Source organism: Patella vulgata, chromosome 3 (genome assembly GCF_932274485.2).
Source record: "Patella vulgata chromosome 3, xgPatVulg1.2, whole genome shotgun sequence".
NCBI lineage: Eukaryota > Metazoa > Mollusca > Gastropoda > Patellidae > Patella > Patella vulgata.
Genome location: NC_065881.2, coordinates 90,044,186 through 90,065,167, shown reverse-complemented (window position 1 = coordinate 90,065,167; position 20,982 = coordinate 90,044,186). Strand labels below are relative to the sequence as shown.

Genomic DNA, 20,982 nt, shown 5'->3' with positions numbered 1-20,982 from the left:
ATCGGAGAAATCTGATGCCATCGAGAGTTGATTAAGGCCTGGATCAGTTAATTAATATCTAATTAATACTTTAGAAAACATTTCAGGCCTAAAGCAAGACCTGCAATAGGCAGATTTAGCTCTTGCATAATGCATGTTTGAAGGGCTTAATGATTCCCTGGAAAACTATGATAACTAGGCCTAGTAATATGGATATTAAGTCCCTAAAAGGAATATCACTTATATCAGTCCAACAAAATAGGTTCAATTTTTGTTTTTTTACAAAGATACGAAAAATTGAAAATTCAGATGATATAAACAGGACATGGTCAAAAGATTTTTTTCACTAAAATTTCTTGATAGGCCTCTTTCAAATCTAAGGCAGGAAGTTACATGTTCTACCTAGATTATTATTTCTTCTTTAAAGGACAATATTGGTGTCAGTCATTATCACATGATAGAACTGGTTAAACACTTTCCAAATATAATTTTAACACAGAGATCATTGTTACGATATGATGATTTCAAGAAACGGAAGTGACGAAAGAAAAACACGAGTTATCCTTCTATATAACTGACTGAAGTAATGAGAGATCACGGACAACGGGCGAATTTCTGCTCACTAATAATTCTTTCGAAGACCAAAAGTTGTTATGAGACTGTGGGCGGATATTTGAAATCTTCGTTACGCATCTATCGTAGCAATGATCTCTGTGTTAAAATTATATTTGGAATGTGTTTAACCAGTTCTATCATGTGATAATGACTGACACCAATATTGCCCTTTACATGTAAATGTTATATTTATAAACCGACACCAATATTGTCCTTTAAATATTATATTTATAGACTGACATCAATATTGTCCTTTAAATGTTACATGTATATTTATAGACCGACACCAATATTGTCCTTTAAATGTTATATTTTTATACTAGAGACTCATCTGTTAATAAATTGTAGTTTGTAAGTGATTCTATAAAGTTAAAATCATGCATCATGACTTTTTAGACTTGATATTCCTACAGTCCTACTACAACATCGTACAGTAGCTGCAAGTGATTCTATAGCGCTAAAATTTTGCATTAAGACGTTAAAACCATGGAAAAGTTGATATTTTCTCAAAAATGCATATTTCACACAGAGAATTTACAAGACATATGTACAATCTACTATTACTTACAAGTTACAGATTCAACATAAATGTATGTAATGTACATAATGTTACTTATAGAGTCAAACAGTAAAATCGGTATTTCATGTGACATCTGCTAATTTAATATACAGTACACTTATTTGATTGGTCTATTAAATCTCAAATATAGTTTAATTTTCAATAAATATCAATAATGTATGATTTTAAAAATAACCAAACTCGAAACTATTTATGATATGTATGTACATCTATTTATTTATCGATAATCAAACTATTTATTTATTGATAATTAAAACAAACAATGACCTACTTAAGACTTTATTATAGTTTTCACAAGTGTTCATTAAACTCCTTAACAAGTGGTTGCCATGCAAGATACGCCCACATTTTACAAGAGATGGACAGAGAACAAGCTAAAAAAAGTGATTTTACAAACAATAAGGGGCCATAATCCAGGAAGTTATGATCAGGTACATGTATGCACGAGTGTCGAAAGAAACCCACATCTTTAGGATATAACGGAATACTGTATATTCTAAGTTTCATCAAAATCGCATAAAAATTGGGACCTCTAGAGGGTCCAGAACCTTGGTATTACAGGTATACTTTTACACTATAGTTTGTGTTTAGGGAGCAGGGAGCAACCATTTTGTCTGGAAGTTTCAGTCTGATTTTCACGAAATTCTAATTCAACTGCCATTAGGGTGTAACATTGATAAATTAAAGGTTATTTTTAAAATCAGATAAAAATCATGACCTCTAAGAGGGACCCCATGCTAAAAACATGATTTTCCATACAATCAGGGGCCATAATCCAGGAAATTACAGTCCATGAGCAAATACATGTATCAAAAGGATCTGAGATCTTTGGGATATAATCATATATTTTAATTTTCATCAAAATCAGACACAAAATGTGACCTCTAGAGGATCAACAACTGTGGTATTAGGCCCTACATACTTTTAAACTATTGGCTTACATGGAACTTCATGGTGTAATGTGACTTGCTATGCAAGAATACCGAAAGGAAAAGACATATTTGGGATATAAAGAGAGAGAATTATGGGTTTTAACGTCCACTCGACACAAACTAGGTCATTTCAGGACTAACATATGGTTCAATTTTATTTCAATAATTCACTTGTGCGTAAGCGTCTTTAGCAGTTGGAGGAAACCGGAGGACCCAGAGAAAACCTTTAGATTTAGAGGGTCCACAACCTTGGTATAATTTACATACATGTACATACTTTTACACTTCCGGTACTTGCGTACAAGGAGCAGCCATTTTTTTGTGCAGTTTTAGTTCAATTTTCATGAAAATCGTACTCAACCCCGATTAGAGTGTCCACAAGTTAAAAACACAATTTAAAATACAACCATATATGTATCAGGGACATCTGGGAAGACACAGTCCGATATGCACATTTTTATATTGCTATTTCAATACCGTAATGAAAATTTCAAATATCAGCCAACCCTAGTGAAAAATTACTTAGATGTATTTGCTATTCAGTCAAGAGGGGGGAGAGAGAGAGAGAGAAAGAGAGAGAGAGAGAGAGAGAGAGAAAAAATGGGGTTTTAACATCCACCCAACACAAGCTAGGTCATTTCGGGACCACCATACAGATCAATTTTATTTCAATAATTCATTTGCGCGTAGGGGTCTTTAGCAGTGGGTGGTAACCGGAGGACCTGGAGAAAACTCACAAGGTTGGACATTGTCACGTACAACTGGAGAATCGAAACCACGCCAGTTGACTCACTCAAGAGTAAAGTCCAGTTTGATTAGCACTTTTTGTTAAAAACATCAAGATTGCTAATCAATCATTAGCATATTCGACCTGACTCTATCCAAACAAAATGTTAATTGTATGGACCTTGCTAATTGACCATAAACAAAAATACATCTCGTCCAAATCAATCAATATTTTACTTCAGGCCCTATTTTATGTTGACCCTACAAAGAGATTTTGCTTGTTTACATTACCTTGTATTGGAACCTACATGTACCTGTAGGTCAAATGGGTCAAGCAAGAGGCACCTTAAAGCGATTAATTTCATATTTTCTAAGAAAGTCAAAACATAGGCTAATTATTTCTATGTCTTTTGCTCAGTAGGTTGTCAACTCACAATTATACGATCATAGGTATTATTCTCCCACTTAAAAATCCTTTGACCCCAGAAATAATAACACAATTACCTCCCTTGTTTTTCTATTCCACCCATGAAATAGCTATCTTCAAACATTTGAATTTGAAGTTGAAAATATTTTTGCCAATTTCTCAACTGGCAATAGTGAATTATAGGATTAATAGGATTATTCTTTAACAATGTAGGACTGTTTATAGATACATGTACCATCTATTTTAAGGCTTTATTTTAATAAATTTTAAATATAACTTAAAAATAGGAAATTGCAACTTTAAACTGATTTCATTCATTTTTAAATATTCTACGGTTTAATTCATAATCAGTTTTGTTTGTCAAAATACACAAGCATTTACTCACACCTACATGTTAGTCCAGTTTATTTTACGTTCTCTGTCGTTTAGCCTCATTCATCAATGCGCCTTTGCCGCCTTTACAAATCGTTTCTGAGAGCATAGACCAGCATGTACTGGTTTTAAAAGTGTTCACTGTGTTTTAAATAGTTGTTATATTTGATATCAGGAGACAGGAAGCCATACATGTATTTTCACTGTAAGATTAACATTACTGTTGACTTGATTGGGATCTACTTAAGAGTTGGCCTTTGGGGTAGAGCTTATATTCCCTTTATATATGCCCTTTAAAGGAGCTAAATCCCTATTCTTTGGCACCTAGAAATGGACACCAATGGGTCGCAACTATGAATGCATATAAACTGATTTACATTCAGTTATGTTAGATGAAATATGCGAAGAAGATACCAAACTGAATGGCAGTCTTTGACATCTGGTTGTTCCAGTCTACACAGGTAGTATTCTGTGGGGTATAACTGAATAAATCTGGTATGCAATTTTGAAGACTGTGCAGGATATTGTGTTAAGACTTAGAGACTTGCCTCCTTTAGTTTAAAAGTCTCAACTCATCTTTTACTTTTAACTGATATTTCTACAGCTTGTTTATGTACTTTTTGACAATTTGTGTTATTATTTTTGATGTTTGGTGTTTTGTTAAGGGCATAAGTCATTTATTATAACTCAATAACAACTGTTTTACATGTATTTAGGTGTAGGAGGAGGAGGAACAAGGATAGGCTTAGGATAGGCCTAAAAATCCTGAGGAGATTTTGCCCCACGTCACAGCAAAGCAACAACAGCTTGCAGCAGGAAAATAATTACTGTGAAACCGGAGAGCATTAAAATGGAACAGGGATAAAGTCGGGGGTATTCCCTGTTAGATCCTCATAGCAACCAATCCCCCTAAAAATAGACACCATCGTCTGAACGCCCGTCCTCTAATCTGACCTTCACCCTGAATGATTTGACAGCGCAATATTTGTTGTCAAATAAGCCATTACGTCCGTTCTGAAACACTTCAGTTTCAACAAATATCGAATTGATGACGTTTCTTTTAAAACACAAGTGGTCTAACAGCCCTCCATTATCAGCAAATAGGTGAAATTCCTAACAAAAGAACCCAAACATACGGATCACGCGTGACGTAGCTGTTCACTGACTGAAATGACTCGCGCAGTTTTCATTCATAAAGAATTTCATAACATTCCCTTTTCAACTTACCAACATCAACGCTCCAAATTCTTCCCCCCGTTCGATTTGAGGCCTCGAGAATTTTAAAATCCGTTAGCCCCTTTCTAGCTAAATACTCCCCGGCAGCTATCCCTGCTATTCCAGCGCCGATTATAATAACTTTCGGCTTATTTGTCCATGAAACACTCTCGTCAACTGTGCCGTTCAAATCTTCCATCTTGATCGACTCAGCTGTTCGGAGCGACGAATGTAAAAAAATAATCACAGATTTTCGGTAAAGAACTACACAAAAACTACAAAACTAAATACGTCAAAGTGTACATAGATAATCCCCACTTATAAGTTCCATGAATTGAGAATTAATAGATTTGTTTTGTGATAAATAGAGCCAACACATTATTGCTCTTACTCCTCGCAAAGTCTATGTGGTCACTGACAGAGCCTCACTTGCATCAAGACACACTCGTGGTATGACGTCACTAGACTGACTCGGCGCCCAATCTTCGGCCTAGTTTCAAACAACCTCTACAATTTCCTGAAATTTTCTCCTTCAGATAAATCCGTTTGCGAAATATCCTGGTCGGTGAAGAAGAAGGAATTTCAATTTCAACATCTGGAGAAAAGAATCAGTCTTGTTTGATCACAAAAGATGCCGCGAGGGTAAAGTTCATAGGTTCATCGGTCAAAAGTTCGCAAGTCGCGATTAACAAGACTCTTATAGTTATTTTGCATAGTATAAAGAAGGGACTTGATAAACCTGACTGAAAAGTTCGTCTGCTTTTCCAGCCAGTCAGTGTTTGTAAAAGACGTGACGTTTACACGAACACAAATGAAAACAATGGGTTTGTTTTGGTAATGCCAACGCGAATGCAGCCGACCAATAGTTGAGCGAAGAAAAACGGTTGGTGAACAGTAAACCCACAAAATAAAATCCATATTTATAGCCGATAGAGCAACAGGCAAGTATTATCTGCTTGGATTTACTTAGTTAAACTGAAAATAGATTTTCTAGAAAATTGAGTGAATCACAATATGTATGCCTACCCAATGACGCACTGTGAATGATAACGAATGCTAAAATGAGTAAGGAATAAGGAAAGGATGAAGAGTTTATTATAATAATTATGATTCATATTATACTGGCTATACTGCATAGCATTAATTAAAGATGAAAGGTGTCATAATATAATATAATCGTTCTGCATAGCACCACCTGGGCAAAATCACCTCTCCCTTTAAATAATAGGTTATGTACTATGTAGGCCTACGTGTAATAATTAAATACAAATAACCGTTCTGAATAGCACCGCCTGGGCAAAATCCCCCCCCCCCCTTTAAATAATAGGTTATGTAGGCCTACAGACTTAGCACACGTACATATATTGGCCTACTAATCCCTAATGCCCTAATAGCTAATACCGGTAGGCTACTATAACTTAGACCATTGGTTGCCGGCCTTTTGTTGGTTTCGACCCCATTCCAGAAACCATCGTCTGCTCGCGACCCCCCGAAGAACAATTTCACCCTTTACTATGAAACATCATCATTATTTACAAATCAATATTTTGTAATTAGAGACTGGGAAACAAATCGTGGTCGGGAGAAAGGAAAGACGGTTTGCAATGTCACGTGGCAAGAGGTGTATAGATCAGAGATTTATATACTTTTCAAATTTCATGAAAACATAGCATTTTTTTCAAAACTTTATTAAACACTGTTGCATTTAATGGTCCTTCATTTGAATTTTTTGTGAAATTTGTAGATGATCAAATGCAAAGCCCATTTTGGAGGTATTCCTAACGAAGAAGGCTTTGCCCCTATTTTGATAAAATTTATTATTTGTTTAATTACAGCGAGAAAATACTTTAAATTGTTGTAGATATGATTCATATTATGAAAATAGTTATGTGTTTATTCTGTGGTATTCCCGTTACACCCCCCCCCCCTCCCCAAAAGAAAAACAACAACAAACAAACAACTAAACAACTAGGCCTACTAGCTAGCCTACGCGATACATTTAACAGTCAGATTGGGTTAGACTTTAAGCAGAAACCCTGTCAAACATAGCTCTTCAATTAACATTAATTAACCCGCAACATGTACAGGGTGGACCTCTGAATGTGATACGAGTTTTTCCAATTTGCTCTATTCGACCGAACACAACCTGTACTTGACCGAAGACCCTGTTAAAAGCATGTCTAGGAAATGAACAAGTAGCCATTAATTTGTCTGGTTTTGTGTGTGAAATAGCTTTATTTAACGTCCGCTTCCACCGAGGTGATGTCTGGGTCTATATAACGTCTTGTGTCAATGTATCACTGATTGTTACACTGATTCTCAGACGTGACTATGACGAGTCTGAGGCCGCCAATATGTTTTGCACTCGTGGACGGTTTGGTACATTTTTTTTTATCCCGGTTGGTGCAGAAAAAGTAAAACGTTAAATCCGGTCAGCTCTAAATATTAAGGCCACCTGCAGGTTTCGTCATGGTCGCGAACTGTAAATAGGGTTACGTGATTGTTGCCGAGATTGTGGGTTAGAGTTAGGGTAAGGGTTAGGGGTAGGTCTAGGTCAGTGTTAGCGCTAGCCCTAGCCCGGTTTACATCTCTTGACCTTTGACCAAATCTGCAGTTGGTCTTAATATTTAGATCTAACCGTTAAACTCCATTTCATTTTGGTATTGGGGATCACGGTAGCTAAGTGGGTAAGACGCTGGTGTATAGCCTGGAGGTCGGGTGTACGATCCCTGCATTGGCCGAGAAAGTTCATCCATATTTTCCGGCGTGGTTCCCCCTTGTCAGTGAAGCAGGTCGGAGGGCCTGACAGGGACAGCTGTCTAGTCGTTCGGATGGTACGGAAACCCGAGGTCCCGTGTACACATTGACAGTTGGAATTCGATATAAGAGTAGGCGGTAGTGCCGCTGTCCGGGCAAAATTTCCCTCACAGCACACTGTATGGCGTATGCCCGTCTTCATTAGCCCAGTGCGGAGCAGAACAGTAGGACGTTAAACCCCATTTCATTTCATTTTGGTATTCAAATCAGTCCTCACATGGAACACGTAAGTTACAACTCTTTAATAATGAATTATTTTATTCCGAACATAATAAAGATTTAATTTTAATATTTTCTAACGGAGTGACACCACCATCACAACGACATCTCATTTTGCGGTTCCCTTTAAATTTTAATCTCTTCAAGTGCCTGTGACATTTTGCGGAAACGTGCCAATTCTGTCTCACTGAAGTTCTTTACCGGGAATTTAGCTAGCTGATGAATCAAAACAATTCCCAATTAATTTCCTTTTCAAATGCTTCAATACCATTCATTAGCATAACATCCTCAATAACTTATATTCAAGGAAACTGTGGAGTTGATGGCCTGTGACATCGAGTGGACGTTAAACCCCATCTCTCTCTCTCTCTCTCTCTCTCTCTCTCTTTCTCTCTCTCTCTCTCAACGAAACTGATTGGTGGTATATGGTTTAAGCTTACTAAATCAACTCTCCATTATCCCTTCATCTCCCAGCATTCCTTTTGTCTTATACTTAGTTTATAGGCTAATAATACTAGTCACCTTTATTTAAGGAATTTATTATCTGTTGGGTCTGTACCAAAATAAATCAAATAGTTTGGTTCATTTGAGAGAGGTAGGCATAATAAGTAGTTCGAGAACGTTCCCCGGGAGAGAGAATGGGGTTTTACTTCCCCTCGACACAAACGAGGTAATTTTGGGACTAATACATGGTACAATTTTATTGCAATACTTCGCTTGCACGCAGGGGTATTCGGCAATTGGAGGAAACCGGCGGACGTGAGAAAATCCATGAGTCCGGACATGCGATTCTACGCCATATCACGTATAAACTGGGAATCGAAACCACGCAACTTGACTCAATGACCGATCTAACCTTGTGAACTAAACCCCGCGCGTTAAACCAATTCCCCCCCCCCCCCGGCCCATCCCTCCTAAAAACAAACAAACTTAAATCAACCAAATATTTATTATGGTGAATGAATACATGTTTATAATATATATCGCTGGGATATACAAATTCACACACTCGCATACTATATAGTGGTAAAAACATAATTGCTAAATGTGTTGTATACAGGATGCTCGTTTATTAAATCGTATCGTCTGTACGACCAAGCACATGTTTAATCATAATTACAACATTTACACGTGTTTATAAATATTAACATTTACTGGCTAGAATATAAAAGTGCAGTGTGAAGTGTGCTATTATAATCTAACCAGACAGAAATGAAATGGGTTGAATATCCTATATATACTCTCTGCACCAACGCGGCTAATAACATTTTTAAAGCCTTGCTCACAAACCGTCGTATGACTTAGAGTTTGGCAGCTCGCAGACCAGCCGCAAAGAAATCGGGCGAACATTTTGTATGTGCGGGACCAAAAGTCTCTAGGGCCAATTTCCGATCTTCTACGGTGCCGAACACACGCAAGTGACGGGTTTACTAAAAATGTTCCCCGCAGAGTAGCACATACAGCGAGTTGTGAACCTACAGACGTCCTTGTGCCGTACGATGTAGGAGCTACGGTGGATAAGTAGGTAAGACGGGCTCGCTAACCCGGAGGTCGCGAGTTCTTTGGGATTTTCCGACGTGGTTGCTTCATGTCAATGGTTCAGGACCGAGGGCCTGGCAAGGAACAACGTTTAATCGTTCGGATGGGACGAAAAACCCGGACCCCGTCTACAGTACACATTCACGTGCACGTAAAATATTCCTCGATAGTTTAAATTCGATATAAGGGTCGGCTGTATAGCGCCGCTGTCCGGACAAAATTTCCCTCATAGCTCACTGTATGAATGGCATATACCCGTCTTCATTAGCCCAGTCTCATCACAACAGCAGGACGTTAAACCCTATTACATTTAATTCCCGTACGATGTGATATAAAAGTAATTTGACCGATACACCGGTGTTTTCTCATAATCTCCAACCAATTCCAAATCCCAGAGGTTCTTTTTATGCACACTGGCGTATAAACGTTCCAATCTGAACGCGGTTCCTTGCCATGTTACACCACTGAGGAAAGGGAAACTACTTTGAGGAACTGCATCGTGCATGGCATCTGTCACAAGTACCGTTCTCCATAAGCTATGCTCTTGTGTGCGTGCTAAACACATTTCTATACGAGCACACAAAGGAAATGAATGTACGTACAAATTTTATAGTAACCTACCAAAATTTTCAGTGATTTTGATATTAATAAACTGTTTACAGCTACTTTGATATAATAACAACTTCCTGTTACTTGATGTTGTAATTTATTTAATTCAACATGGCATTGATGATTTTAAGGTGTAACCCGACAAGAGAGAGAGAGAGAGATATGGGGTTTAACGTCCACTCGACACAAACTAGGTCATTTCGGGACTAACATATGGTTTAACTTTATTTACATAATTCGCTTGCGCGTAGGGGTCTTTAGCAGTGGGAGGAAACCGGAGGCCCCGGAGAAAACCCACGAGGTTGGACAGGCGACCCTACTCCTTGCCACGTACAACCGGGGATTCGAAACCACGCCAGTCGACTCAATGACAGACTTTATGATACAGCGCGCGCACGCTAACCATTCAGCCATCCAACCCCCCGTAACCCGACAAAGTAGTTCATGACATAGAATACGAACGTATAGATTGGGTAGTTATTCCCAATAAAATTATGGCCATTGTGATATATGGAAAGAAAAACACATAATCTTAATACGCGATTCCCTGAAATATACCCATGGGGTGCGCCACGACTAAATTGTAAGAGTGGCAATAACTGGCAGCTTGTCTGCTCGAGTGACGTAAGCAGGGCCTGTTATTTGTTGATTGGAAGGCTAGCGATCGTGAGAACACGGAAAGAATTAAACACACAACAAACTTTAAGATTAAACGCCGGTAAAAGTTGTGGTCATGGGATAATCCAAGAATTTACCTAGACTTTGATTTTTATGGTAAATGGACGGCGAGTAATGACATATACAAGCTGTAAAATGGAACCCCAGAATCAAGTCACGTGAAAAACACGGGGCACTTATTATATGTTGATTGAATGGTTAGCAGTGAGAGACTTAAACGCACGGAAAAAGTTATGGGCAGAGGATAATCCAAGAATTTACTTATATTTCAATTTTTATGGTAAATGGACACATACAAACTATGGCCTCCACTACATGAAGATATGGCCGGTTTTAGTAGGAGGTCACGTCAGGGGTCACACGAGCGACTTTTGACCTATGACGTCAGACATTTGATTAGCCAATCAGCATTGATGTTTCTAGTGGGATACCCACAGTTCCATGCACCCATGTCAAGAACTCGCCGTAACAGACCGTTTCATTGGCTAATCCCTCACGTCATCCAGAACGCGGGTATAAAAGAACTCTTCCTGATCCTAGTGTAGTAAAGACAAGAAGTGTAAAAAACGAAACGAAATCGGACCCATGTTTTAATGGGATTATGGTTCTGTGTAATGTTTGATTAATATTGGGTGTTGTTAGAATCAGTAAGTTTGTATGTAGATGGCCATTGTATTGTATGTATTAACTCCGTGGTCTTGTTGTTTCATTAATTATTAACAATGTTGCTACCTTGAAGACTGTGGGCAATAATCCATGTTCATAATTATCCATACCAACCTACTGCCAGTTGTACTTTCAGCTATACAAAGTCCTTACTAGTCTCCGTCGTTATTAACACAGTCGGACATTAAACCCCATTTTTTTCATTTCCTTACTAACCTATTTTATAAAGTCTTGAATGATTTTAAGATTTCCTGCTTGTATAATGCGACTTTCTTCAGCTTGGTGCTGCAAATGTCGTCTGACCTTTCAAACCGATGACGATAACGATGTTGTATTTCTTTTTTATTATTATTTTATTTACAACCTATTGGAATTGTTCAGTTCGTTTGTAAATCAAATGGGTAGATTGGCGTTTGTGGAGAGAGAGAGAGAGAGAGATGGCGTTGTTTAACGTTCACTGGACACAAACTAGGTCATTTCCGGACTAACATATGGTTCAATTATGTTTCAATAATTCGCTTGCGCGTATGGGTCTTTAGCTGTGGGAGCAAACCAGAGGACCCGGAGAAAACCCGCGAGGTTGGACAGGCGACCATATTCGTTGTCACGCACAACCAGAGAATCTAAACCATGCTAGTTGACTCAAATGACCGACCTTATGATACAACGTGCACGCGCTAACCATTCAGCCATCCAACCCCCTGGTCTTGTACAACTATGTGAAGTAGAGGTGGTGTGGTACATTTTGTCAGAGATAAAAATTCTTGGTTTCCAAATGATCACGTCGCTCCTATGGTATTGAACCAGTGTTTAAATCAGTTTATCTCGTCACACCTTTTATCTTTTCATGGTTTACCGTGAAATAAAGTAGTGTAGATTTATGGTTGTGTTAATATTTTTGGATAGATACTTATATATATTTAAGTAGATAAAGTTCAAATACTTCTGTCTTTACGATACAAACATCAATAAATAAAAATTCGTTCCAGTCAAAAAAAAAATCAACGATTTGTAGTATATAGAGACGTATGCGATATACAATCTGATCAAAATACAGATCTATATTTCGTTTCGTTTTTTTTTATACTTTCGATGGCCTACACGTAGTACAGACAAATAAAACGAAATTTTGAACTATAAAAAGGAATTGAAATAGCATCTATGTTTAAATCAGATTGTTTGATATACGGCTTGTTGTTTATATATATATATATATCTGATAATAAATTTTTACCTGAGGTGATTATGTGACAGAAATGATACATGTGGTTATTTTCGTCTTATTGTTGTTATTAATTTATTCTCCTCGGTTAAACTTTTTCTTCAACTGTTAAACAAATAAAAATGTCGTCGTAGATAAACCTTAATTACACTACCTTCACTTGACATGCACGCGTTCACATTATAGACTATAAATGAAATAAAATGAAATGGGGTTTAACGTCCTACTGTTCTGCTCCTAAACTGGGCTAATGAAGACGGGCATCCGCCATACAGTGTGTTATGAGGGAAATTTTGCCCGGGCAGCGGCTTTATGGCCTACTCTTATATCGAATTCCAACTGCCAAGGGATCTTTTACGTCACGCAAATGTGTACACGGGACCTCGGTTTTTCGTCCCATCCGAACGACCAGACAGCTGTCCTTGTCCTGCCCTCCGTCCTGCATCACTGACAAGGGGAAACCACGCTGGAAAATCTGGATGAACTTTCTGTGCCAATGCAAGGATCGAACAACCGACCTCCAGACTAGCGAGCCAGCGTCTTACCCATTTAGCCACCGTGATTCCCATATAGACTATAACAGAGTTAGGGCTAAATGTTAAGGCCAGCTCAATGTTTCGTCGTAGATCCCTAGATGTAAACAGGGCTAGCGCTAATCCCAACCCTAACCCTGGACCTAGTCCCAATTCTTACCCTACCCCTAACCTACAATCTCAGCGACATTGACAAAAATTTAGCTGGCCTTAACAAATAGATGTAGCACTATAACAGAGCATAAGAAATAACAATACAGCTCAGAAATAACAATACTTTATTATCTCGTCGTTCGGATGGGACAAAAAATAAACTGGTTCTGTGTACACATTGGAGTGCACGTAAAAGATCCCTTGGAAGATGGAATCCTATATTACGCTAGGTTCCTACTGTCGTGCGGTGCGTTACAAGAGGATTATGCCATACGTGTTGATACGTTCTGATACGTTTCTATACGATCAACACGACTGCTACGAATCACCTCAATATATGATAAGACTGACAGGATCACCACGATAACTCCACGATTAAAACCACGATTTCAGTCGCAGCACGGATCGTGATAGTGGGAACCATAGCGCTGCTGTCCGGGCAAAATTTCCCTCCTAGCATACTGTATGGCGTACACCCGTCTTCATTAGACCAGTCGGAGCAGAACAGTATGTTATGTATAGATATATTTGTTATTATGTGCTTGTATATATCAGTATTAGAATGTATATACAGGCGTTATATAACATGGGTCACGAGCTATATGGTACTGTAGATCGCGATGCGTGTATTCGATCGTATCGTGAACAATATGTCGATTATAAAATACCCGGTGTAAAGCGTCAACTGATCGATGTATCTGATGGTAACCTATTTCAAGGAGAAACTATAAATGCAGCTACTTTGTCTGGGGTTTTATTGTCAGTGGAAAAGAAGTTAATATATTGAATTAGACACTTGTTATGTTTTATGGCTTTTTGTGGTGTTAATGGGTCGCTGCTATATAATGTATATATGTCTATCTTCAGCTTGTATTACGACGTGTGTATGCGACAATTATGTTAAGCCTGGCCCACAACCCACAGCGTGTGCTACTGCGGACGGTCCACGGGGGGGGGGGGGATTTAGTAAACACGTGCGTGAAATTTACGCGTCCCTTGCGGTGTTCGGCACCGTAGAAGATCGCGGATTGGTCGCAGTCTTTTGGTCCTGGACATACAAAACTTTCACCCGGTTTCTGCGAGCCACCAACTCCTACGACCCGTGCGTGTCAAAATTCGTACGACTGGTTGTGAGCTAGGCTTTAGGTTCCGAAGAAGACGTCTGATTTTTATTCTTGTCAATTATATTGACTGATTGTAACAAGTAACCGGCATTACCGACTGACTGAATGTTCAGCGCTATAGAAAACGATTATTATTATTATTATATTACTGTCTTGCTTTATTTGGACAAATGAAAATACTTAAAATGTACTTCACGAAATCGAGATTTTGGTTGTGTATACTTGTATGTTTGGTTGTGTATACTTGTATGTTTTGCCCAGATAGCGGCGCTACCACTGACCTACGAATTCCGGCTATCAAGAGGTCTATTACACAGCAGTGTGTACACGGGTCCTCGGTTTACGGGTCCATTCAAACGACTACACACAATCGGAAGTATTTTTTAACAATTTCTTTTAATTTCAAATCACCAACTTTATTACCTTTGTCTTTATCGTTTTTGCTACTTCCGGTTCCTGCCACTGCTAAAGACCCCTACGCGCAAGGGAATTATTGAAATAAAATTGAACCATGTGTTAGTCTCAAAATCACGTAGTTTGTGTCGCGTAGACGTTAAACCCCATTTCTCTCTTTCTCGCCGTTGCTACTTCTAATTTCGTGTCTGGCTTAAACTGTCGACTGTTGAGAGCAAAATCAACTTCTTATTTTCTTGCTTCCCGGGTGGGATAGTGACCGAGGGGTCTAACGCTTGCGTTTCAGATCACAAGGTCTTGTCACTGAGTTGTGGTCTCACCTCGACCCCATCTTTGTAGCTTCACCTGCGTAACCCCGTGGGTTTTCACAGGATTCCTGTGGACAGTAATTTGTTGAAATAAAACTACACTCACTATTTGTTAGTTCACAAATAACCTGGTTAGTGTTGAGCGGACGTTAAACCTAATCACTCCCAGGAGCACACTGTAGAAGAGCATGAAGTACACACTCTCTCATTTGAACTTTGTTGGATTCTTAAGAATGCCAGCAAACTTGCACTTGCTATGAAAAATACTGCATATCAAGAATCTGAAAGTGGAGAAATTGTAGACTTTGCCTGAGGCAGTATGCCAAACATTGTTTTAAATGAAAACACTTGCCAGTGGTACACTAAATATAATATAGTGGGCTAAAGGCTAAATATTTCTCAGATATTGAAAGTAACATAATAATATACAGACCGGACTGGCGTTATCAGAATCCCTACACGTTTATGCACACAGGCAGCCATGGTGGCTCAGTGAGTAAGACGGTGGCTCGCTAGCTTGCACGTTCTGTGTTCGATCCCTGTGTTGACCGAGAAAGTTGATCGTGGTTCTCTATTGTCAGTGATGCAGGACGGAGGGCCTCACAAAGTACACTTACATGTATTGTCATTCGGATAGGACGGAAAACCGAGGTCCTGTGTACACATTGGAATTGCTGTCTGGGCAAATTATCCTCATAGCACACTGTATGGCGTATGCCTGTCTTCACTAGCCCAGTCGGAGAAGAACAGTTAAACCCCATTTTATTTTATGCACATAGTTTTTAATATTTCTGGCTATATTGCCAATTCTTTGAACATATTTCATTTGGACCAAGATAGACAGGTGTTTCGATTCTAATTTTGATCTGTTATTCGCTGTTTTTCTTATTGTTCTATTAAATATTGTACTAATCAGGAATTTAAGATTTACCCTTTGTTACTAGCTTTCCTCTACGCCAATAACACCCACGAGCACCACCGTGCTGGGGTATACTGCATCGCAGACAACTAGTAATAATTATTCTTTAATTATTGCAGGTCTTTCATTAGACCCGAAATGTTATCTAAATTATTATAATCAACTCTCAATCCCTGTGATATTTACTGGATTTGAATACATTTTGTGATGGATGATTTAACTTCAAAATGGATAATCGAGACTTTGTTGTTTATCATACCGACTTTAGTAGTGATGATCGAGGCTGGGCCTAAAATTCAATCGCTTATATGTCGGTGCAGAGTGGAGAAATTTGATTGAAATTTTCAGTATATTCTCTTTATGTTATCCATTTTTAAACTATTATAGTGAGAACTGTCAGCTCTTTATCTAATCTCCCATAATTCCCCTTTAATTTGACGTACTTCCCTGATCAGTACACAATATAAGCTTTTTTTAAACTATTATAGTGAGAACTGTCAGCTCGTTATCTAATCTCCCATAATGTATCTTTAACTATTATAGTGAGAACTGTCAGCTCGTTATCTAATCTCCCATAATGTATCTTTAACTATTATAGTGAGAACTGTCAGCTCGTTATCTAATCTCCCATAATGTATCTTTAACGAATCATCGACAACATCTCCCATAATGTATCTTTAACGAATCATCGACAACATCCCCAGTGTGTGAAAAAGGTCAGATAAATAGATGCTACCATGTTTAGTGCATATTGTTTATCTAAATTGTGACGCACGCATTCTACATTGACGATAGACCTCTTCCTTGAATGGCCGCCATATTCAATAATAAGTATACTGTATGTACATTCTGATTCGGCAAATCTCGGTAGATTCCGGTACCGTACATCTAACCTCGGCTGTATGAGGAATGCCACCATTGGAACTTCTTTCAAATTCTCGGATTAAAAATGTCGGCGCCCATGAAAACGCCTGTGAAGAGTGTTTTATCTCAAGAAATAGTAAACAAAGCTCTCAATTATGTATGAGACTGTTTTTCTTTCACGTCTATCCAATTTTCTTTAAACAAAGGACAACTTTGCAATGAAACCTCTCGAACGAAGTCATTTTGAGAACTTCTTTCTATAAGCGGCAAGCTTTCCTAATAAGTAAACCGGTAGCCGCATCACAATTGTATGAGTGTAGCTACTTACATCGTCATACAGCCGAAGTTAGATGTAGAATACCGGAGATTGCCGAGGTTTGCCGAATGCTGCATGCACTGTGACTATATTCCGTTTTACCCATTTAATACAAGCACAGCACAAAGACTAAATAAACAGTCTCGATTTTTATTAAATGGTGGCAGAATAAACACTTGTTTTCCACCAGATTCGTCGATTTAGGCATTAAAATGTCGGTCAATTAGTTTCGCGTCTGTTCTCGAGAGGAGCTAATTAAAGACGGACAATGTAACAACGTTCGTATAGTACACATTCTATTCTTGGAAATGTAGCGACAACCTAAGTTGTGGTACACATGCTATTCTTAGAAAGGCAGCAACAATCTAAGTCATATAACACCGTGTTAACTAGTGCATTGTATGAATAATTACTCAAGTAAAACAGCTAAACATGTATACATAATAGACATATACATGCATATATAACAGATACATCTAGGGTTTTTGACTCTTACTGACTCAAGGTTATTGAGGTCAATACTCTTCTATGTACTTAAAGATAAACTTTACGAAAGACGCGATAACCATCGGTCGGAAAACGCATCCGCATTACGGGGTAAATAAGTTTGAAATTACATGTAAAAACATCATTTCAAGGGAGTCAAATTTAGAAAGAAGCCAATTTAAACGTAACTTTCATTATTATACAGATCGACAGATCAAAGTTTCTCCTAAACCGGGGTATTTTATTTTGTATACCCGATGACATATCCCGAAGGGATGGGGGTGGATAGGAAAAGAAATTGGGTTGAATGTCCTACTTTTCTTAGCAATTAAGTTAATGAAGACGGGCATACGCCATGGTGACATTTTGCCCTAGCAGCGCGACGATTACTCACTTTATCAAGTTATGTGGGAGCTACGGTGGCTAAGTGAGAAAGACGCTGACTCGCTAGCCTGGAGGTCGCGTGTTCGATCCCGTTGTTGGTGAGAAAGTTCATCGGGTTTTTCCGGCGTGATGCAGGACGGAAGGCCTGACAAGGACAACTGTCTAGTCGCTCGGATGGGACGAAAACCCGAGGTCCTGTGTACACATTGGCATGCACGTAAACATCCCTTGGCAGTTGGAATAAGATATAAGAGTAGGCCGCAGTCCGGGCAAAATTACCCCCATAGCACACTGCATGGCGTATGCCCGTCTTCATTAGCCTAGTGTACCATGGGGGAATTTTGCCCCACTCTTATTTCGACTTTAACGTGTTATTAATGGTATATCGCCTGCGCTTTAGATCATGGGGTCTGCCATGGGCCACTTGTCCAACCTAGGGGATTTTCCCCGGTTTCCACCCACTGGTTAAGACCCCTACGTGCCATTCACCGAACATTACTTATATGAGCATGATGGACGCACACGTTAAACATGTATTATGCAAGAGCCAAATCTGCCTATTGCAGGTCTTTCTTTGGGTCTGAAATGTTATCTTAATTATTTATTAGACATTGATTAACTTATCCAGACAATAATCAACTCTCGATGGCATCGCTAGCCTGTGGTATTTACTGGATTTGAATCCGACCTACTGCTCAACGCTCATTGATGATTAAAAAAAAAATGAGTAATCGATACTATGTTTTTGGGGGTTTTTTTTATCGTACCGACTTTAGTAATGATGATCGGGGCTAGGCCTAAAATTCCGTCGCTAAATTCTCGGTTCAGAGTGGATCAATTTGACTGAAATTTTCAGCACATTCCCTTTATAATCTTTAAGTGGCATTTAGTGATTGGGGAACAATCATCAAAATCTGGTTAAAACACAGATCCTATTTCGTTTCGTTTTTATAGTTCAAAATTTCGCTTTACTTGTCTTTACTACACTTGGATCTGGTAGAGTTGTTATTTAACTCGTGTTCTGAATGGTGCCAGGGATAATCCAATGAAACGGTCTGTTACGGCGAGCTTTAGACGTGTTTTGCACGGAACTGTGGGTAATCCACTAGTAACATCAATGCTGATTGGTTAATGAAATGTCTGACGTCATATGGTCATAAGTCGGTCTTTTGACCCCTGACGTGACCTATCGCTACAACTGGTCAGATCTTCATGTAGTGTAGGCCATCGAAAGTATAAAAAACGAAACGAAATATAGATCTGTATTATAATCAGATTGCAATCATCATGAACTCTTATATATTAAACCTAAGTTTACTAAATGTCATTGTCCTTGATAACGATAAGAGGATACCTGTCGAAACGTCGTGCTTTTAGAATAAAACCAGTGATTGTTTCCCATAAAATTTGTATTCTGTTATTACATTCCCTTTACATTATCTAGTTTTTAACTATTATATAGTGAGAAGTTTTAGCTCGTTATCTAATCTCCCTTAATGTATCTTTATAATACAGTGACCTGTCTATACATAATAAACCCAAACATCGTGTCGCGTAGACTTTGTTCAACCAGACTTAACCCTCCGAGTATTAAAAGGTAACTGACCCATGTAGACCAGATTGCGTCGTGGTTAATAACCAAGATAATTATATGAAATATATCGGGTCGATCACCCCCATGGCATGCTATAATATACAGATCGAACATAAAATCAATAATATGCTTCACAATTCCTACTAGATTATAGACGTACCCATTGATCGCACCGTCATAATTAGCCGAATTTAATTTATACGTTAAAGATACATTATGTAAGATTTAGGTAAAGAGTTAGCCGTTCTTGCTGTAATAGTTAAAAAAAAATAGACAATGAAAATTAAATCAATTTGCTTGATTCTGAGCGATGTTATGAATGTTTGAAGCTTTTGACAAGATAGTCTCGATTATAAAGTATCATTGCACCGATAATAAACAAAGTCTCGATCATCCATTTGAACATTGAATTATTAAAATGGCGAGGCTGTTCAAATCCGTTCAATATGGGCTTGTCATGTCAATATGGACCTAATTTCAAGCAAAAACAAGAATTGTAATGTATTTAGCTCTTATATAATAATGATTCTTTAAGCCGTAAAATAGAGGCATCGTAACAATCTTTTGGATAATGAGTATTTTCATTAATCGCTCTTCTAAAAAGAGAACTGCGGTGGTTTTTAAAATGAGTCTCGCGGGTTTAATTCCGGTGTTGGTCGAGAAAGGTTTCTCGGTATTTTCCGGTGTGGTTCCCCTTGTCGCAGCTGTGCAGTATAGAAGCCCTTGCGTGCTTTCCCCTCGACGCAGTGGTGCAGGACGGGGGGGGGGGGCTGACACGGGTCAGCGATTGATTTAAACTTTATTTATTGACACATATTAAAAAGATCAAGTACAGGTTTCAAAAACTTAGAGTATCGTCTAGTTGTTCGGACTGGACGAAAAGGTGGGATCCCGTGTTGGCGTGCACGTAAAAGAATCTTTGGCAGGTGAAATTGCGCGAAGAGTAGGCCGTAGCGCAGCTGTCTAAACAAAACTTCCCTCATTGCTCTCTGTATGACGTACGCCCGTCTTCATTAGCCTAGTCGGAGCGTTAAACCCCATTTCATTTACTGAACAAAATCTCCCCTATTGCACTCTCCGTGACGTCGCACGCCCGTCTTCATTAGCCCAGTCGGAACAGAACTGCAGGACGTTAAACCCCATTTCATTTCATTTACTGAACAAAAGCTCACGTCTTCTTTACCCTGGTTGCTTGATATAAGAAGAATATTCAAGCCCATCCTGTTTGTGCCGTAGGAATACGCCACAGGGTATTCATACGGCGCCAGATAAAACGATTCACACTTGATAT

The 20,982-nt window shown here is 38.6% G+C and overlaps 2 protein-coding genes across 2 annotated transcripts in view; one reads left to right on the top strand and one right to left on the bottom strand.

Moving 5' to 3' along the window:
* Positions 1–5,444, bottom strand: part of LOC126815442 (spermine oxidase) — a 36,218-nt gene extending 30,774 nt beyond the window's left edge. The window contains exon 1 of the mRNA XM_050541085.2: positions 4,859–5,444. Within this exon, the coding sequence (XP_050397042.1) occupies positions 4,859–5,045 (187 nt within the window). The 5' untranslated portion in view covers positions 5,046–5,444. The remainder of the gene's footprint in view (positions 1–4,858) is intronic.
* A 140-nt stretch (positions 5,445–5,584) lies between these two features.
* Positions 5,585–20,982, top strand: part of LOC126815445 (mucin-2) — a 61,699-nt gene continuing 46,301 nt past the window's right edge. The window contains exon 1 of the mRNA XM_050541090.2: positions 5,585–5,787. The gene's annotated coding sequence lies outside the window, so the exon portion shown is untranslated. The remainder of the gene's footprint in view (positions 5,788–20,982) is intronic.